Raw genomic sequence first — 20,848 nt, 5'->3', positions numbered from 1 at the left:
TGTTGAGATGCTTGTGTTACATTGTGATAGCCAAAGTGCTATACAATTGGCAAATAATCGAGTGTTTCATGCAAACACAAAGCACGTGGATGTGAAGTATCACTTCATTCGTGAGGTGCTTGAGGACAAGCGATTGCAGCTTGCCAAGATTCACACCACTGAGAATCCTGTTGATCTTCTAACAAAGGGCTTATCTCAGAGCGGTTTGCACATTGTCAGCACTCATAGGCATTGGGTAAATGATCATGGTCATTGTCTACCTGTATTGTATGTATATATGCATTGCCACCCTAGCTTTAAGACACATTGTTCTTTAAGTGGGAGGTTGTTGGGGTGGTAAAGCCCAATATGCTACGCCTAAGTGTTGGGCGGCCGGAGACTAACCGGTAACTAACACTGACCATTCATTCTACATAAAACAATAAGGACTCGTAACCCTAACACTATTGTGTTTCGAGTCCACCCAAACCTGTGTCTCCTCTCTTCTTCTCTCTTCTCCATTGCTGCACACACACACGTGCTCCAGCTCGCACGCTTCACTTACGTCATAAGTCTCTAAGTAGTAGCAAAAGTCTGGTGTAACTAAGTCAGACTTTGTAAATAATTAATTTATTTACGAGAAAAGAACTATCTAATTAGTTGTGTGCACATCAGAATAGATTTAGAAGTTCTGGGGCCTCAGGTGCGCCCAAGTTTGGGCCAGTGCACCTCAGGGAGACCCTAGCAGAAAATACCATGAAGCCCTAGCGATTGGGAAATCGGGTCTTCAATGAAGGGGTAGATAGTAGCCTCAGATTTCAGGCTCAGAAAATTACGCGCGCTAGTGCAAGCACAGGAATAGTTTCCTACTAAAGCTTTGCTAAAATTCACCCTAATACAGGTGATTAGGGGCTGAAAACAAAGAATTTGCAGCAGCTAGTAGAGAGAGAAAAAGAGTTTTCTACTACTTTACGCGATGAAACTTCTCCCACAGCTGCCTATGACCATGAGAGGCCTTGTTCTAAGCGATGGGTGCACAGAGGCTCCACATACACCACAAGGTGCTTCTCTCAAGCTTCAATGGAGAGCTTCACTGCGTAGAGGACGTTCAACTTAGGGGGGGTAGTGCACTGCTAACCCCGCAAGAGGGGGAGGGGCTGCTCTCTTATAGCCTCCCAGAAGAGGGGGCGCTAGCATGAAGAGAGAGAGAGAGAGAGAGAGAGAGAGAGAGAGAGAGAGAGAGAGAGAGAGAGAGAGAGAGAGAGAGAGAGATTGCATGGGAAAGTGTGCCAAGTGGCACACTTACTTTAAAATTTAAAAACCATTCAACTTTTGACTTTAGAAATCCTATGCTAGTTAATGAAATGTGCAATCAAGTGCACAACTGCACACATAGATGCAACCAATTAAATTATTAGCTGCTCCCCAGCGCAATGCCATACCGACGCTACTCTGGCATTACCTGTTCGCATTTGTCCGGCCATTTGGTCCAGCATAAATCATTTAAGAATACTTTAACTAACTTATCCTAAGGCCGTAAAATAATCAGGCCTTAGGGTTAATATTCTAGAATGAGATGGGGTCCTTAGAATATTAACCCTAAGGCCTGATTATTTTACGGCCTTATGATAAGTTAGTTAAAGTATTCTTAAATGATTTACGCTGGGGAGCAGCTAACAATTTAATTGTTAGTTAAAGTATTCTTAAATGATTTACGCTGGACCAAATGGCCGGACAAGTGTGAACAGGTAATGCCAGAGCAGCGTCGGTACGGCATTGCGCTGGGGAGCAGCTAACAATTTAATTGGTTGCATCTATGTGTGCAGTTGTGCACTTAATTGCACATTTCATTAACTAGCATAGGATTTCTAAAGTCAAAAGTTGAATGGTTTTTAAATTTTAAAGTAAGTGTGCCACTTGGCACACTTTCCCATGCAATCTCTCTCTCTCTCTCTCTCTCTCTCTCTCTCTCTCTCTCTCTTCATGCTAGCGCCCCCTCTTCTGGGAGGCTATAAGAGAGCAGCCCCTCCCCCTCTTGCGGGGCTAGCAGTGCACTACCCCCCCTAAGTTGAACGTCCTCTACGCAGTGAAGCTCTCCATTGAAGCTTGAGAGCAGCACCTTGTGGTGTATGTGGAGCCTCTGTGCACCCATCGCCTAGAACAAGGCCTCTCATGGTCATAGGCAGCTGTGGGAGAAGTTTCATCGCGTAAAGTAGTAGAAAACTCTTTTTCTCTCTCTACTAGCTGCTGCAAATTCTCTGTTTTCAGCCCCTAATCACCTGTATTAGGGTGAATTTCAGCAAAGATTTAGTAGGAAACTATTCCTCTCTACCTAATATACACACACAAAGTTTGGAGCATTTCCGTCGCAAAAAGGACCTCCGTTTCGGCATTGGAACGCGCTCAGGTAACAATTTCTGGTTATGTACAGAAAATTACAACAAGCGTGTGTGCGTGTGTTTTGCATGTTTCCTTCGTGGGTTACCTGTAGGAATGATTATATCCGAAGAGACATAGTTAGCGGAAGATAGACTCTCGTTTTTTAGAGCTTCCGATGAGTTTTGTGGAAGATAGACTCTCATCTACGAGAGCTTCCCAAAATCTCACAGAAGAGGAAAGATCCTCTTAGCAGTCAGGAGAGCAGTTCTTCTACTCTCTCAGTCAGAAGAAGAAGAAGGACAAGAAAGAATAGAGGACGGGCTTTCGCCCCGTTCCTGTGCTTGTAAAGAATTCTCCCTTAGTAATAAAGATATTCTCTTTATGGGGGGGGGGACCAGCCCATCTTCTGGTCCCCAATGATGTGTCAAGCTTTCTCTCTTTCTCTCCAGAGTCTCTTGAGTATATAAATTGCATTTAACAGTCAGTTTTCGCTTCCGTATTTTTGTGACATCTGGTAAGCCTAGAAATAAGTTGCTTATTAATATCCTTGATATCAGCAAGGAAAGTGTCCATTTCATCTTACTCATGCATAATCTTCGACTCGAGCTCTTTACGCAGCAATGTACTTTTACCCTCGATGGATCATGACATCCCAACAAGCGTGCTCAGCCGTAGAGAAAACAGCTCTGGCAGCAGCAACGTTGCCACAAAAACTTGCAACATCGTCAACATCGCATGTATCCTCAACACCAGGGCGTACATCAATGCCCTGCACAACATTCCAAACGCCCTTTGACACAAGAACATGTTGCATCATGTAAGTCCACATTTCCCATCCAATTTATCCTCAACAACAAATATCTTGAACACTTCTGTGTTGTTGTCAGCCATGCTGTAACGTGCAGCGGAAGTGAATGTTTAACTTTGCTCAAGATGAGTGCTCCGAACTGTGCTCGAGGTTCCTTTTTTTTATGGAAGGGAGAGCCTTCCGTTCCTTTAGTGAGAGAGTGCAATGGACACAAACAAAGTGATGAACACTGTGAATGAAGGTGCTGAGACTGAGAGATAAAGAGAGAAGAGAATATGACACCGGATAGTTGTCAAACCCTTCTCCGAAGGCCCCACTCTCTATGGCGAGAGCGGTCTACTTATGATTGCACAAATCTCTACAATGCTTGGACTTGATGAAGATGGCGACGATGATGAGGACGACAACGAGACGGGCTGAAATTTGAAAATGCTAAGGGTTGAAATCTGTAAATCTTTATCTGTTGAATTTTGACTCTATGTCGTTGACGATGTCGATGGCGACGATGCGACGACGACGTGCTGAAAACGCAGATGCTGAAATCTGCGTTTTCCGGGCTGAATCTGCAAACTACGCGGGAGCTGACCGTGTGGCGAGGATCTGCTGCGAGAAGGTGAGATTGGCGAGGTTTGGGGATTCTACTGTGGAGTCTGACTCTGCTGAAAACTAAAAACTCTGATGCTTGTGGGGATTTCGTCGTGAAGATCTACAAAAATGTTGAAATGTCTTGCAGATGCAAAAACGCTAGGGCTGAAAATGGTCTTGCTGTGGAGAATCTGCTACGCTGGGGAGTCTGCTGCTTCTTGTTGTCGCCAGGCTGTTGTCAAAGCAAAAACACTGGCTGATCTGAGGTTTTGTCCAAAAATGGCTAGCCTTCTGCTGTGGAGCAAAAACGCTAGGGCCTCTTAGGGGTTCTACTGAGAAGTTGCCTGTTGAGCGAGTGCTCCTGCTGCCTTTCCTGCTAGAAAGTGCTAGCGCTAGGTTTCTATATATACAAACTTAGCAAAATTGCCCTACCTAGTTTCCAACAAAAGTCACTTAAAAATAATAAGTGAAAAATATCAAAAATAGGGAAAGTAGGTTCTGTGTACTGGAAAATACTCCTGATGGGTTCTGATGGGAATGCTGATGATCATGTTGTGTGCAACCAGAGGATATGCATCTAATCTAAGTGTCTGGACATGCACGGCTACGAACAGACTCACAAAAGTGCTAGATCACTTCCTATTCTAGACTGACTTGACTGAACTGAACCCTGGTCATGTCATAGCTTGTCCACGGACACATAGGGTTGGATGTGTCACGTGACATCCCCTCTTTTAAAAGTGAGGTATTGGTACCAAACTGTATGGTGTCGAGAGAGATCACCAACAGCGTCTGGAATCCTGGAAAGGACTCTTCGTCGGCCCACTCTAATGCATGGGTCATGCAATACTTGAACTTCATACAGGTCTGCAAAGCTTGCTTCTTTGGGCCGCGCCGAAATCGACACAAAGTCCTTTGTGGCTCCTTCAATGCTTCAACTTCGGCGAGAGTCATGCGTCTACCTTCTACAAGAATCTCCGAGGATGAAAATTCCTGAAACCACTTCCAACACAAGAACATGAACATACCCATTCCATGTAAAGTGATTGGAAAAATTCTAGACTGCTTTAAAGACTGTGCATGCAATGTAGATGAACATATAGACGGAGTGTCAAACCGTTCATTAAACACACGCAAACAATGGGGTCGAATCTTGACTTTCTGATCTAAATCAATCAACTGTGGCAAAACATAATGAAAATGCGAATGCTTGATGCTCAATCTTTCTTGTACTCTTTGTGATATTGTGTCATGCCAAGGAAGAGACATGGAATGTGAATTCCTTGGGGGCAAACATTTCATCTTTTCATGAGTAATCCGCATACATCTGTGCTCATTCATGAGTGACTCGTGCTCAACGTACAATATGGTATGCCTATGAAAAGGGATCACATAAAGACGTTGACTAAAATACAGGAAAAATCACCAATAAAACACTCGATCAATGCGTGTTGACTAATGGGGGGGTTTCTGTGAACCTAGGCTCGAGAGCCAAGATCGTTTCTTCCTGAGGGGGTTCTTTGGACCTAGGCTCGAGAGCCAAGATCGGTTCTTCCTAAGGGGGTTCTTTGGACCTAGGCTCGAGAGCCAAGATCAGTTCTTCCTAAGAGGGTTCTTTGGACCTCGACTCGAGAGCCAAGATCGGTGCTTCATGATTGATCGTCTCTGCAATGAGGTTAGCTTTACTAGAGAACGTATCAACTAACACATCATCCTTGTGAACAATCACATCATCTTCATGCAAATCATCATGCTTGTCATTATCATGCAAATCATCATGCTTATCATTGTCATTCAAATCATCATGCTAATCATAATCATGCAAATCATGTGTGTCATGCTTGGGAGAAGAAGAGACGGAGAGAGTCTCCTTTTCCCGAAACTCTTGCATCTCTGCCTGCACTTGAGAAAAGAGTTGCAACATCTCTTTCATGTGTCGGTTGTTCATTGCTTTTCTTGCTTTGTTCTCGCGATCAAATGTTGCTTCTACTTCGCGCTCATGATCCAATTCGGCTTGTCTTTTTTTTTTTTCTCTGAGAAAAAGATCCTTCTATTAGTTAATGAAAACTGCCTGTAGGGCTACAACCACCTCTGCAAGAGAGGACTACAACAAACATGATGGGGAGACTCTCCCAATGAAAGAACAACATATATACAATGAGGCTAAATCAAGAGATGGGAGGAGGGAAGAGCCACACAGGTGGTCGGTAGTGCCATTTGAGCACACCCTGGACATTGGTGAAGAAAGGCCCAGGGCTCCAGAGTCGAAGGAAAGCCTCACGGCGCCCCCGCATGCGGTCGGAGCTGCCCTGTAGTCCCTCTAGCTGTCCTCTAAGAGTATGGATCAGCTCTAGCCAAAAGTCACGAATAGTCTCTGCTGGTGGCACAGAGCGAGCCTCAAAAATGCGGAAACAACGGGCCCGCCAGATGAACCAGAGTGTAAGTCCACTGATGAGCTCCCAACACTCCTCTCTCTCACTGCACCACTCCTGTGGAGTAAGCTCTGTAGCAGGTTGGAGTGTAGGTCGCCCCCCCTGTATCACTATCATCTTGCTGGTGGAAGATAGCTCAAACTGAAGTGCCGGGCCCGTGAGAGTGGACCAAGCCGCTGCCCCCCAAGTGTACTGTCTAGCCGTGGAGAGAGTAGGCATCAGCCGAAGAACTCGTAGCCACACCTGTTGGGCCGAGGGACAGTCCCAAAGACGATGACGCTGACTCTCCACAAACTGGTCACAGGCTGTACATGCGGCCGAGAGACCACTATGCACAAGCCATCTCCCTACTGCTGTAGCTTTGTGTGCAACCAGCCACTGAAACAAAGTGACACGCCTCGGCTGTCTTGAGTCCCACAGCCTTTGCCAAAAGGCTGCCAAGAACTCGACTGTGAGGCCCTCCTCCTGCCAATGACGTGTTGCAGCTGGGAGGACCTCTCTCTGTGCTGCCAGTATATGACGTCCAAGCCGAACAGTGTACTGAAAGAAGGGGACTCTTGGGTGGTCTGCAGAAGAGAAGGGGTCCCTCCATAGCCACTCACCAGGATCCCACTGTACTCGTGCCAATGGACAGCACTCCCAAGCCCAAATCCTCCAGTGACCAGTCTCAAGAGCTGCTGAGTCAGGGTCTATGACGCAAGTCCTCCCACAGATGCCCACAACTCGGATCCTCTGAAAACAACACTCTGCTACCTGCGGGGCCTCTACTGCAACTCGCTGATCAATGATCCCAAGCCCTCCCTGAGAACAAGGAAGCGTGATGACCGACCAAGCCACCTTGGCTCGGGCTATCTGAGTGTCACGTCCTGACCAAAGGAAGTTCCTGATCAGCCTCTCTACCTGGCTGATACAAGAACTCGAGAAGATCCAGCAGGAAGTGATGTACCACATAGTCGCCAACAGCACCTGGTTGGCAACTACTACTCTACCAGCCAGCGACGACAGACGTGCTGAGCTCCAATGTAACAGCTTTCTCCTGATGGACAGGAGAAGAGGAGCAATCTGTTGCTTGGGAGACAAGTCCAGACCAACCTGACAACCCAAGTATCGAACTGCAGTCCCTGGGGGAATCCACCTGAAACCCTCTCCTGGCATCCAATCTGGCATAGGAGCACTACCAACCGAGAAAGCCACTGTCTTTCTCCAGTTGATCAGTGCGCCCGATGCACTACAGAAGGTCTCCAGAGCCTGCTCACATCTGTGAAGATTGGCCTCCTGGCCATCTAAGTACAAGGCTAAGTCATCGGCAAACTCAGCGTCCAGTAGCTCCTCTCCCCGAATAGGGAGTGCTAAGCCCCTCAGACCAACCTGCTATGACACCAAAAATCTGCTCATCGCCTCCGCATAGAACAGAAAGAGAAAGGGGGCCAGAGGACAGCCGTGTCTGACCGAGCGTGTGAGCATGAAGCGCTCACCTCTCCCCCCTGCCAAAAGCACCTGACTGTGAGCCTGTCTGTACAAAGCTGACACCCCTCTGATCCAAGCATCTGAGAAGCCCATCCTGCGAAGAGTGCCCTCTAGAAAGTCCCAGTCAACTCGGTCGTAGGCCTTCTCAAAATCGAGAAGAAGAATCACAAGGTCCTCACCACGGAGCCGTGCCAAAGCACAAGCCTCCCAAAAAGTAAAAATGTTGTCAAGGATACTGCGTTCCTTGACAAGACCTGTCCAAGTCCCATGTATAAGGCTCTCTAAAAGTGGCTGAATCCTCAAACTCAGAGCCTTGGCAAGAATTTTGTAGGTTGAGTTGAGGATAGTGATGGGGCGCCACTGTCAAATCTCATCCAAGGAGCCACTCTCCTTGGGAATGAGGTAGATCAGGCCCTCACTCATGCTGTCCGGCATCACTCTTGTGTGCAAAATGTACTGAATAGCACTACAAAGATCTGGGCCAAGCAGGTCCAAGTACTCCAAGAAGAAGCTAGGAGTCAACCCATCCTCTCCTGGACAGCTACCACGAGGGAGGGCCCTCAAAGCTGCGTGCAGCTCCTCAAGCTGAAGTGGCATCTCTAGCCTCTGGCGCATCTCCTCTGTCACAAGACAAGGCATCTGTGCCCAAACCTGCTCCCTGCATGCATCCTGCCGCTCTGACTGAGGCTCAGCCGACAGTAACTCACGGTAAAAGTCAGTAGCGATTGCACACATATCCTCGGGCTCACAAGCAACTGACCCATCGGGCCTCCTCAACTGACTGACCTTGGCATGCGAGTGGCGGGGCCCCACTATCTCAAAAAAAGCACCAGTCACTCTGTCACCCACTTGAGTCCACTGAGATGCCTGTCGGTGGAAGGCAAACTCATGACGCCTCTCCTCTGTGCTAGCAAGCTCCTGTCGAGTCTGCTGTAACTGCTCCTCCAACCATGGACTGTCTGAGTGCTACTCCTGCAGCCTCCGTAGTGAAGCAATGCCCCGTCTGAGACGCTGCTCCGCCTCTCTCGCTGCAGCCCGGCGAGCTAGAGACTCCTGAAGAAAAAAGTGGCTAAGCTGAGCTAGTCCTGAGGCCACTCTGTCTGCTGGTGAATCTTGTCTGTCCACTCTGTCCAAAGAGCCTCTACCCTCTCTCTGTGTGCTGAGTCCAACAAGACACTCTCTCGGATGCGGAGCATCGTGCTCCCACTCCTCTGCCTATCTGCCACTGTGAGGATCACTGGTGCATGGTCCGAGAAGGAAGTCCCTGCCAGGATGCCCACGGAACCCCCCATGTCACTGAAGTGGTCACTAGTGTAGAAGCGATCTATGCGGGATAGATTGACTCCTCCCACTCTACGGTCCGATCTAGAGAAGGTAAGACTGTCTAGGGGCCTCACAAAACCAGAGTGCTGCCATGTATTCGAGACCCTCAAAGTCATACAAAACCTCTCCCAAGCTGCCAACTCGACTCCATGCACAGTAGCATGGCTGCCACCAATCTTGTCAGAAGGGTCCTCCAACATGTTGAAATCCCCTCCTATACACCACTGATCGGCCTGTGGCAAAGACTCAACAATCTATGACCAAAACTCTGCACGAGCACTCGCCACATTGGGCGCATAGATGTTCAGGAAGCCCGCCAGGCCACCTTGAACCTGCATAGTAATCCACTGAGCCCTACCTGGCACAATAATCCCTCTGCCCACAATGGCTTGCTGCAGTGAGTCCGCAATAGTCATACATACCCCTCCCTCGATGCCTCCAGGTCCAAAAGCAGTTGACCAAAAGGTATCATAACGTCCACGCAAAATCTAACAACAACGCCGAATGTGGCTCTCACACAGATGGTGCTCCTGAAGCATGAGGAGATCAATCTCTCCTCCCACAAGGCAACGTTGAAGCTCCTGACGCAATCGGCCCCGCTGTCATTGAAACTGGGACCCACCTAGTCCCTGCACGCTCCATGAGACGATCCTCATGGGGAGCAAGAGAGAACAGATGCTGCTGTAGCAGCAAGACGGGCTATCTTCGAGGCAGGCTTGGATGGGGAGTAATCCGCATCCGAGCGTCCTCTAGATAGGCGTGACTGTAGTGAGTGCCTAGCCCGAGCCCAAGCAGAGCGAGCCGTACGCAACGCAACCTCCTCTGTCCAGGAGTCCTCATGAATGTATACATAGCAAGGCAAACATTGCATATCAGCAAAGAAGTACACCACAATGTGCCTACATCTTGCTGAATCTGGGGGTGTCACTGCAAACTTGGCCAATGGCCACAAAGTCTGCAGCATATCTGTGACTCCAAGTTCTCCTATGTGGTGAGAGAACTCTAAGACCTGTGTATGTAGCCATCCCACCACTGAGTCAAGGGACCACTCTGTATCGGCCCTACCACAGAGGGGGAAGGAGAAACCAACTGCTGAGTCCAGGGCCTCTGTCCCCCTAGCGGCAAGGAACAAAACATGGACCCTGAAACAGGCTGCCTCATGGTCTGCTGCGGAATCGCCGAGAAAACGAGTGAACCCGTAGTCGAAGAAGTCCCAGCGGAGTCTGATGTCAATGCTCGTCAGCCCACGAGGGATGGCTGCAAGGGAGGATGTCTGAATCTGCAGAGGGGGCCGCAAGAAGGGCTGACCCTCTCGCGCTAGGTGACTCGTGGCAAAGGCGCTGCCAAGAGATCTCCTAGCCGCCAGAGAGGGACCACTCTCTTGAGCCGACTGAGGAACTGGAGCAGGAGGGGGGGGAGAGGGAGTTGGGGAGAGTGGAGGAAAAGAGGGGCGGGATGGGGCGACAGAGGTAGAGGGGCGAGGTGGAGAGGCGACGGGAGAAGAAGGCGGGGAGTATGAGGCAAAGGGGGGGAACTCTGGGGGGGGGAGCGGCTGTCGAGGGAGAAGCGGAGGTGGAGGCTGGCGTAGGGATCTCCTCCTGCTCGAGAGGACCAAAACGGTTCCCCATGGGAACCCACTGCTGCTGAGTAGGCACCTGAGGGCCACCCTGAGGGCATCTAGCGAAGGCCCCTGGCGTCGGCGGCCACGGGCCTGCTGCCACCCCTCCTCCATTGGAGCCCCAGGCTTGGAGGGTGGCTCTGCATCTGTACGCTGTGCCGCTGGCTGTGGCTGCGGGCCAGCCCTGGCAGGCTGGGGCTGAGGCTGTGGTGCAGGTCGTGGCCTCCTCCGTGGACAGGCCTTCGCTAGATGGCCCATCTGTCGGCAAATGAAGCATTGGTTCGGGAGGCCTGAGTACTCCACACTTTGTCGAAACCAACTCCCACTAACCCGAGATAAAAGGATAACCTTCGGGAGAGTGTGGGTATCTCTGACCAAAACTCGAACTGAGGGAATGCCAGCCGCTAGGTACTCTCTCCGTAAACCTGGAAAGCCGCTAGGTACTCTCTCCGTAAACGCGGAAAGCAGACTGAGATGGGGATGTCTGCCTCCTCTACTAGAACATCCGAAGCTGGGTCAAAACCATGTCGCCACTGTCGAAAGTGGGCACGTGAGGCTCGGATGGCCAGTGGACTCATAGCTATGACCTTGGACGCCATCTCGGAGGACTCAAACTCGATTTGATAGTACCCCCGTCCAAGAATCTGGACATCCAAAATCTTTCCCACCTCGGCGAGAAGGTGGGCCTGGAGAAGGTCTCGCAGCTCTCCTCTGCTAGGTCAGGTGCCGAGAATCTTGCAGATGACCGAGGTCGCCTGCAATCTCTCTACCTCAGCGGCAAGGCTCGCTTGCTCTGTAGGCGAGAGAGCAAGTCGAATGGTGGGCTCAGCGGCGGCGGGCGAGGGGGCTTCTGGCGAGTCCCTCTGTGGCGAAGCTGGAGCCTCCATCTGTGTCTATTGCTGTGGCGTAAGAAGAGGACGACGACGGGAGGGTGCTGCAAAAGGACGCTCCAACACTGCTCCAAAGAGTTGAAACAAATGCCGAAGGTGCCGAATCTGCAGGGAGTAACCGAAGCGGATGGCCCAAATTGACGGGCGAACGGGCCGAGGGGGGGGGGGGGGGGGGGGTGATAAAACGGGCTGGGGCAAGCGGGCCAGCGTCGAGCGAGCTGGGGCTGAGGGCGTGCGGCGGCAGTAAAGGCTGATGGCGGGCGGACGGGCTGGGACAGGCCAGCGCGAGGGGGGGGCAGCGGGGGCTGAGTGCAGGCGGCAGGGGACAGGCGAGCGGGGGGCAGCGGGGGCTGAGGGTAGCGCGAGGGAGGCCGCGGGCAGCACGTGGGGGGGGGCTGGGCAGCGATCGCGATGACGATGGCGCAGCGAGGGTGGGTGCATAGCAGCAGCGCGCGCGCGCTATTAGTCCATTTTCCCTCAATTCGGCTTGTCTTTCTTTGGCTTCCAAGCGTGCCTGCTCGCTCTCACGCGCTATGGCTGCCATTCTTTCGTGGTACTTACGATCAATTTTTGCCATTCTTTCTGCTGTTCGTGCTTCACATTCTAACTTCCTGTCCATCATCATCTTGTTGAAAGACTCCATAGGAGTTACTGCAATCCTTGGCGTAGATGGGGAAGGGGGAGGGTCAGAAAAACCTCTTGGTGGGGGAAAACTCTTCTTTGCCACTCCCATGCTCACCACCTTCATGCGAAGTATCCACTCCGCTTCGGGTGATGGCCATCCACTGAAGTCTTGGGTTCGTAAGTTCACGAGGAACTTGGGTTCTTGGGTGTCTTGAGGTTCTTGAGGTTCTTCTTTAGCTTGCAATCTGTGTTAGAGATGGATCTTCTCTTCACCCGAGTTCTTCTCTTTTCCGCGGGCGCACCCCTTGGCGGCCTTGCGCTCACACCAAGGTTGCTTTTTCCCACCGCACGTCAATTGGCCGGCTGCTAAGTGCACGGTCCGCTCTCAATGAGTGAAAAGAGAAACAAGGGGAGACTGGACAAGCCCTTCTTTCTTGGATTTCCTGCCAGAATGCATGAACCGGCATTGTAGGTGGCTCGGGCCGCCCCTCCAAGACACTGAAACACCAAGCCCTGCAAATGAACGAGAGTCCCAGGCTACTGATCAAGCCCCATCCAGGCCTCTCTCTCAAGTCTATGTCGCTGTCGAGAAGCATCTTATCAAGTTTTGGTTTCATCTGTGAACAGCTTTGTTGTTATTGACCAGCGTCTCGTCGCATTGCAGCATGTCGCTCATTATTGTTTGGCTGGCTAAATCTTTCAATGTAGCAAGGTCTCCATGCTGAGCAGTGAGAACGAAGTCGCTTTTTTGTCTAGTAGTGTCACTTTTTGTTGTGAACGTTTCTTATATTCCTGTTCAATATGCTAGTGAAGCAGATTCAGAGAATACTCCTCTGACTTCTTCAAGCTTTAATGGCATTCAGCACAAATTTTTCCAGATTCATTTATACACCAGGTTGTGGTTTTTGATTGCAGGTCTGGTTGATAGGACTGGATGAGGTGCAGCTACTGAAGACGCATGAAACAAAGGAGCCTGTGCAATGTCTGGTTGCAAACGGCACAATGTTGTACTTGGGTGCTCCACAAAGCAGTGGTGTGCGTGTACGTAAACCTCTCTCTCTCTCTCTCTCTCTCTCTCTCTCTCTCTCTCTCCATGAGATTATTCAAGCAGACATGGGTGCAGCACCTATGGTGGTTGAGGCCTTGTTAGGCATTGACCTTTTTCTACAGATTATGGGGACTACCTTGAGATAGATACCCATGCCTAGCATTGACCTCGTTCACTGAAGTTAGCAGCAGAGGGTGATAGACATTGTGGGTATGCCCGCATAATCACCTGGAAAAGTCTAGCCAATATGCAGATCGATAAACTACCCCTGTTTGGGTACAATCTAGACTGCTCTACAGTCGAACGCAGCCAATCAGAGCTCAAAAAATTATCAGAGCTGAAGATTGAAACGAGATATAGAGAGGACTTGAATCAGACTCGCTCTTCCCTATGGCATGATGATGACACACTACCGGAGTCGCTCTCTCCAGCTCTCCCCGGATTCATTAGGTGCCCAAGCTATGAAGCATTAGTAGATCTTGACGCCCTCCTCCCTCTTGCAGATTGCGTCAACAATATATATTGACCTTTGCTGCATCCAAGCCATTATTGAGAGGCATATGAACAGTTCCGACCAAGTTCTTCACAGAGGAGGAGATTGATGCCCTGATACAGGGCCGCATGAGAGAGAGAGAGAGAGAGAGAGAGAGAGAGAGAGAGAGAGAGAAATGAAATGATATATTAACGTCTTCAAAAGGCCAAAATGACCTATGAGACCATCAGATACAAAGTGGTGAATCTAATACAACGTCTGAAGTACAAGTACAAAAAGTACTGAAAGTAAAAAATGAAAACTGAAAATGAGTGTGAAATGTGAAATGTGAAAATGTAAAATAGGCCCTCAATGACAATCTGGGTGTCGTGCTAGAATGCCTATGATCCTCTGTTGGAGTCTCCGTTGATGGAGTGTGCTCCTGTGTCTCGGTCGTGGTCGTCTCGATCTCCCGAGCTCAGTCGCCCTGTCAATGAGGGTGCCTCTCGTATGAATGCGGGTACAACCCTGTGCTGGTGGTTGGTCTCTTGGCTCCCTCGATCCAAAGAAGTCTGTGATCTGTCTCTGCGCCTGTGGTGCTCCATGTCTCCTCAACAGACTATCTCTATGTCGGTGTAGCTCAAGTAGATATAAGCCGAGGCATCTCTGATCCTGATTCCTCATGACTCTATCTAGGGGTCCAAAACCCTCCCTGAATAAGCAATGGAAGTGCCCTCGTATCTCATAATACACAGTGCAGTGGCATATGTAGTGTAGCTCTGTCTCTGGCTCTCTACCGCATAGTTGACATATCCTAGACTCCGGCGGTATCCCTCTGAATCTACCCGTCTCAGTCTCCAGTTGGTGATAGGATGTGCGAATCTGACCAATAGTCCATCGCAGACCATGAGACAGATGAGTGTCCATGTAGCTCGGACGAGTCACAAACCCATCTCCTGAAAGTTGGAGAAGGTGCTCTTTGTAAAAAGCCATCTTCGTGCCCAACTCCTGCATCGGCTCTACCCATGTCCTCCTGGTGTCCAACTATATTAGATCCTGCCGAATGAGTCTAGTGATCTCCGTCCGTGTGATTGGCAGGGAGGGTGCATCTAGGGAATACTGAAAAGGAGGCAATCTATCCATGCTGAGACCATGCCTCTGAAACCATGAGGTCATCTGCGCATACCAACATGATGCATCTCCTTGCATCGCTAACTGTCTAGAAGACTCAAGAGCCAATCTAGTATATCTGCCTCTATGTGTATCCCATAGACTGTGCATAAAGGACACTGATCTAGTAAGAGCCTCAATCTCAATAGGAGGGGTGGCTACCTCCGCTCGATCGCATGTGGTACGGAGGCCTTGGCTCTAATCATCCAGGATATCATAAATACCAAGGGTCTCTCCATGTTCCTCCAACTGTCATGATTCACGGATGGTCCCCAAACTTGGACCCCATAAAGCATAGCTGAAGCAACCAAAGAGAGAGAGAGAGAGAGAGAGAGAGAGAGAGAGAGAGAGAGAGAGAGAGAGAGTTATGTGATGGTACCTACTGACCAACACACTGAGGAGATCAAGCTTTGGGAGATATGCTACTGGCTGTCTCTATTTATTCATCTGTTTGTTTGCATATTTCAGCATTTTTTACCGCTCTTTTGTATTGAACGTTGGATCATGTGACAACTTTAATTGCTTGGTTTTTTGCAAACATAGATAAACATTTCATTTTATTTGACAATATACGACAAAATGCCTAAGAAAATGAATCAGATGATAGCTAGCTTACATAGGCTAATGCCATTGAGAGCTATGGGACAAGGGTGTTCACAGGGATAACCAAAGATCCAAGCTGAAACAACTTAAATGGTGTGCGATTGAGGGCAAATGGACTAAACATGAGATGCATGAGTGTTACTACAAGCCAAAATATAAGGGGAATGTGCAATATGGTCTTGTTAGACCCCCCTCTCTCTGTTATTTTTAAATTAAAAAAGGGGGGAAGGGGTGTTTGGTTGACGATCTGTAGTGTTTGTGTGTGTGTGCATGGGCATGAGTGTAAGTGTGTGTATATACTCATGTATGGACTACATTCATGCAAGGCCTTGCATAAGTGGATTTCATGAAAATGCGGTTCTTGATTAGACAATTGCAGAATCATGTTTCTTACAAATCAATGCACACAGGTCCTCCAAAGTGAAGCAGGCATGAAGACTCTCTTGCCAAACAAGCATGTGCAAAGCATGACTATGGAAGATGGGAGATTACTGTGTGGATGCACAGATAACAGCATTCAGGTGGAGTCTATCTTGTACCTTGTACAGATATGTGTACATGTTATCTTATAAGAAAACCTGGGTTGGATGATTTAACAGGAGCTAGATGTATCGAAGGGGACAGTGGCCATTCTTCAGCAAGGTGTCAGAACCCTGCTTGGAAAAAAAGCCATTTATGCCCTTCAAGTCTATGATGACAAGCTCTATTCTTCTGGATCATGTGTGGAGGGTGTTTGTGCCAAGGTAAACTCTCCTCCTTCACTACTGATTTACACTTTTAACTGCATTCAAAATGTTTACCGGGCGAATTTTCTTTCCATATTGCATTATCTTTACAATTATCATGGTATTTTGTCAATCCAGTGAATGCACATCAACTATCGACAAGTGAGATCTTACATGAATGCACATCAACTATCGACAAGCGATAACTTGCATGTGCGTGCATACATGTGTGGTTGTGCACATTGTGAACTTCAGCATTCCTCCACACAACCTTGTTACTATTCATGAGACTACTGTCTGACCTCATGATACTTGTATGCATGAGTGCTTTCTGAATTCATCGCGGAAGGAAGATGAGTTGTGTTCAGGTTTTGATTGTTGGCAAAGATGAAGAGCAAGTGCCCCTTTAAGTTTGGTTACATCAAGCCACTTCATTTTTCTTGCTCCTTAAAATTCACAAGAAGATTTAGAAATTTTATCATGTAAGAAAGTTTTTCATACAATGCATAACATCATGAGCTTCTGCTCTAGAGGCACCACATACCTAGCTAGATACGATTGGGGGCAGGGGACCGCCTGCCCGGTGTTGGGGGCAGGGGACCGCCGGCCGGCCCACCGGGCAGGCGATCCCCCGCCCCCAATCGTACCTAGCTAGGTATGCGGTGCCTCCCTCACAGAGACTCATGATGTTGAGGTAAGTCACAATGTGGGAATTATTGTGAGAATTTGTCCAAAACTTCTTGTGAAATGAGTAGGCTACTTTTGATGCCTCAAGATGGTTTGATGAGTACAGGGGAGGTGTGTATGAGGCAGTATTGAGGTTTTGTTGCGCATGTTATCGATTCTCATCATCACATTGCTTCTGTGCTTGTAGCTAATTATATAAAACCCTTGTCTTCTGTTGCTCCTAGATATATATATATATATAGAGAGAGAGAGGGGGGGGGGGGGGGGGGGGGGGGGGGGGGGGTTGTGTATGAAGAACATCAACCAAACAGAGAAACAAGCAAAATTGGAAAGGCAAATAATCACATTACGTGAATTGCAGTTACATACTTATCTATTTTTGAAGTTACGTTTTGACGTTCTTATTTAGATTTACGTTCATAACCTTCAAGGATCTTTTGTTTTTTTTTAATGCTCCTTTTTTTTTTTTGGTTCAAAGGTGTGGAGGCTTAAGGACAAATCTTTGGAGGGGCAATTTACTACCAACCTGGATGTTCGAGCTATGGTCGTTGATGATGAATTTGTGTACCTTGGATCGAACGCGGGTGTCATAGAAGTATAAATGAAACCCTTTTGTCGAACTTTCTTTTTTCCATCAAGGCGAGAGAAATTTATATTAGAAGAAAAGAGACAAAACAACTATACATAATCATCCTAGTGGGGCATAGTATGTCCACGACATCATATTGGTTAGCCAGATTACAAAAATGCTCCAAGTTACAAAATGCACCAAAACCCTTTTGTCCAACTTATTTACGCTAGTTCGATGCTTGGTTTGATGGTCCTATAAAGTTGACAAATGGGTGCATGGTAAATGCACATAAGGTTAGTGATAGTCTCATACATGTTCAAGCTAAGCCATGCTCCCCTCTTATTCTCTTTGATTGTGTGCATGGTAAATGCACATAAGGTTAGTGATAGTCTCATACATGTTCAAGCTAAGCCATGCTCCCCTCTTATTCTCATTGATTGTGCATATAACTATGTATGTATCATCCTCTTTCATGTCCTCAACGCATCTTCTCTTAGGACAAAGTTTTTAAGTGATTTGCTCAATGAAAGCAATAGAAGTGAAGTTGTTTTACTTCCCAAACACTAAGGTAATTTGACCTATTATTTGTTTGTATTGCAGGTTTGGTTAAGGAGGAGATTAGTCAAAGTTGCAGGGATGAACATTGGATGTAAGGTTATGGCAATTTTGGCACATGAGAATGTCCTCTATTGTGGATGTGAAGATGGAAAAATAAGGGTATGTAGCACTATACAATCTTGTCTAATGAGTGCCTCTTACACACACGTGCTCTCACGTGATTGTGTACACATGCGCCCACACACACATTCACACTTACACACCATATTGTGAGACTTATGTAATAGATTTACACCTAATTAGTTGTTTATTGGTCACATGCAGAGATGGACAGCTGGATAGAATGGTGCCATGAATGTACATAAATTGAAGTGCTAAACAAGATCCAAAGATGACAAAAGTTTAGGGTAGGCAACCTTTTTTACTCCCTTGTGTGTGTGTGTGTTGTGACACACATACGTGCGCTTATGGATGCGCACACACGTCTTGTTTCCTGGAAGACGTTCAAGGCTAAGTATTTGTTTGTTGGTCTAATACAGATATGGTGGCTGGATAAAATGATGCAACAAGGACACAAATGTAATATATTGTCTTCTAAGAAGCATATACAGTGTTTGCATGTATATCAATTAGAAAGAGAGCTTAAGCCTTTTGCCTCCTAAGAACCTTCGAGGCATGCAGAACTCTCCAATTTATAAGACACAATACTTTAATGGCTTATTTTATCAAGTTGATTTGGTCCCTCTACATTGGCTTAATGTGTATTTTTAAAATATGCAAATTTTAAGAATGGTGTAGTTTCTACATGTTCTTGCAACCTTAAAGGAGATGACTAAGGAATTTGATGTGGCTACTTCCATTTGATATTCATTCAGTTACATATGTTTTCATGAAAAGAAATGAATCTAGTCTCCTAAAGACAACTACCTTGGGGATGCACTAATGTTGAAAGTGAAAACCTACCTTGTTAAATACACGAAAGTTACAACAATTTCAACTAATGTGGGAATGTACTACTCACATGGACAATAAGCCACTACACTAAATGTAGCAACTAAGTTCATATAACATTAGGGGGCTATTGAGCCACAAAGAGCCTTCGCAACTTCTAAAAAAATAAAACTATTGGGTTGTCGAGGAAAAACGCATTTGTTACATAATGGCCCAACTCTTGTCATATTGTTCACGGGTGTCGATGCATCCTTAAAAGGCTTGTGGAACTTGCAATGGTTTTGCCTCAAATATTCTCGTGCGGTAGTATTTTAGTTGTTGTGCTCTCCATTTACTAACTCCAATTTTGTTAGAGCAACCTGTGCATGAACTCATGAGCATGAGGGTCAAGGCCAAGTACTTGCAAAAATATGAAGTAAATGTGCTTACATGGCATATACACAAGGCGCTTGCTTTCTCGATTTTGAAAGTCCTCGCAAGTACATCTAGAAAAATTTGACATTGTCACAGAGTATGTCACTCCCTTTGCACTTGACCCCACAGTCTTAACATAGAAAACATGTGTTTCATTGCAAACCACAATAACCTCTCGCACCAACTCTGCTGCCATGGTTCTACCCACTTCAATCTTGCCATGAAACTCCTTTGTTAATCGTGATCTCCATTTCACAATCTTTCCATCTCTAAATTTGGAACAGACGTTGCTAGCAATTCTTTGATTCAATGGAACTATTTCATGCATTCTTGTTGCTGATGTCACTTTTGCTTGCAAAACAAAACCATTGGCTTGCACTTGTGCTACCTCTTGAGGTTGCAAATTTGTGCCCTCTGTAAACAACCACCCAAACACCAGGAGTTGGACCTGGTGGCCCTTCAACTATGCTGTGAACCTTCCAAGTGTGCATGTTATTGGAGTTACAAAACCAAATGAACCCTTCCGCAAGGCCTCCCTGTTGTGAACTAGATGGAGGATATTTTTTGTGACCCCAAAAACAAGGAGCTCGGACCCCTATTTTGGCATCCATTGAACAATCATTAATAAACCGTCCACATCGATCTCCATCTTTTAACACCACACCAAAACAAGTCATCTTTCACCCAGGTTGTGTTCTCCTTATTGCCCAAACTGACTTTGCTACATTTACTTCGGGATATGGGACATCCCTAGGATTTTTTTTTTGGTGCTGAAGTCCACCAATTGAAGTTGTCATTGTAACATACTCTTGCTTGTGGCTATCCTCCTCCAAGACAATATTTGCATCAACAAAAATTGGCCTCTTTTTTCTAATACTCTTTTCTTGGAGTATATTTCTATTCATTTCAAGACTATTGACACCCATTTCATGCATTGAAGAATGTGTGAGGTCGACGAGTTTCTTTCATGCCCCGCTGAAGTAGATGAAGGTTGATTCATGAAGCGATCTGCCAAATCTTTAATGTCGGGACTGGTGGAGCTACCAACACCTTTCAAATAGGCATTATATTTCACACTTTGAAGCACAGCTAAAGCCATATCTGCACATGCTGTCTCATACAAACTTATGTGATCCTTATAACCAACAGAGGCACGCATACTAGCATGTTTTGACTCAGACAAGTTTGTATTAGGGACAAATATTCCTGCAGCATCTTGTGATACACCAAGCCATCCATGTCTCCAACAAAGCAATCTCCCCTTCAATGGCCATTCCCGTTTTCCAAAATCTTCTAAGCTCTCCCTTACAATGCTCAGCCGCATTCTCTGTAGGTGTAGTTCTCCAGTTGCGGCACAAAATCTTGTGCTCCTCTTGAAATGTGGGACGGATGCACTTGCTAGCATGTCGAACCATAATTTGCTCCCAATGAAACAAACATGATCTCTCTTTGTTTTGAATAGGCCTCTTTGCTCCTCCAAAATAAACAGTATGCACAACAATCCAATTGGCACTTGTTCATCTGCCATAAATCCCTTGAACTCT

The 20,848-nt window shown here is 47.2% G+C and overlaps 1 protein-coding gene across 5 annotated transcripts in view; it reads left to right on the top strand.

Moving 5' to 3' along the window:
- The window catches only part of LOC147441724 (putative E3 ubiquitin-protein ligase LIN-1), a 56,656-nt gene extending 37,974 nt beyond the window's left edge, over positions 1-18,682 (top strand). The window contains exons 12-18 of one of the 5 annotated variants that reach the window (XR_015184334.1): positions 13,021-13,146; positions 15,809-15,919; positions 15,998-16,141; positions 17,289-17,405; positions 17,982-18,098; positions 18,264-18,346; positions 18,479-18,682. Coding sequence is in view for 2 of the 5 variants with exons in the window: in XM_086483263.1 (XP_086339389.1) it covers positions 13,021-13,146; positions 15,809-15,919; positions 15,998-16,141; positions 17,289-17,405; positions 17,982-18,098; positions 18,264-18,281 (633 nt within the window). In the remaining 3 variants the exon portion in view is untranslated. Of the gene's footprint in view, positions 1-13,020; positions 13,147-15,808; positions 15,920-15,997; positions 16,142-17,288; positions 17,406-17,981; positions 18,099-18,263 lie in introns of those variants that run through there. The other 4 variants (XM_086483263.1, XM_086483264.1, XR_015184336.1 and 1 more) reach the window with 4 other exon arrangements.
- Positions 18,683-20,848: the final 2,166 nt, after the last annotated feature.

Source organism: Adiantum capillus-veneris, chromosome 15, assembly GCF_014529385.1.
Source record: "Adiantum capillus-veneris isolate H3 chromosome 15, ASM1452938v2, whole genome shotgun sequence".
In the NCBI taxonomy this organism is placed as follows: domain Eukaryota; kingdom Viridiplantae; phylum Streptophyta; class Polypodiopsida; order Polypodiales; family Pteridaceae; genus Adiantum; species Adiantum capillus-veneris.
The sequence above is the reverse complement of the archived record's forward strand: the minus strand, read 5'-3'. Positions and strand labels throughout refer to the sequence as shown.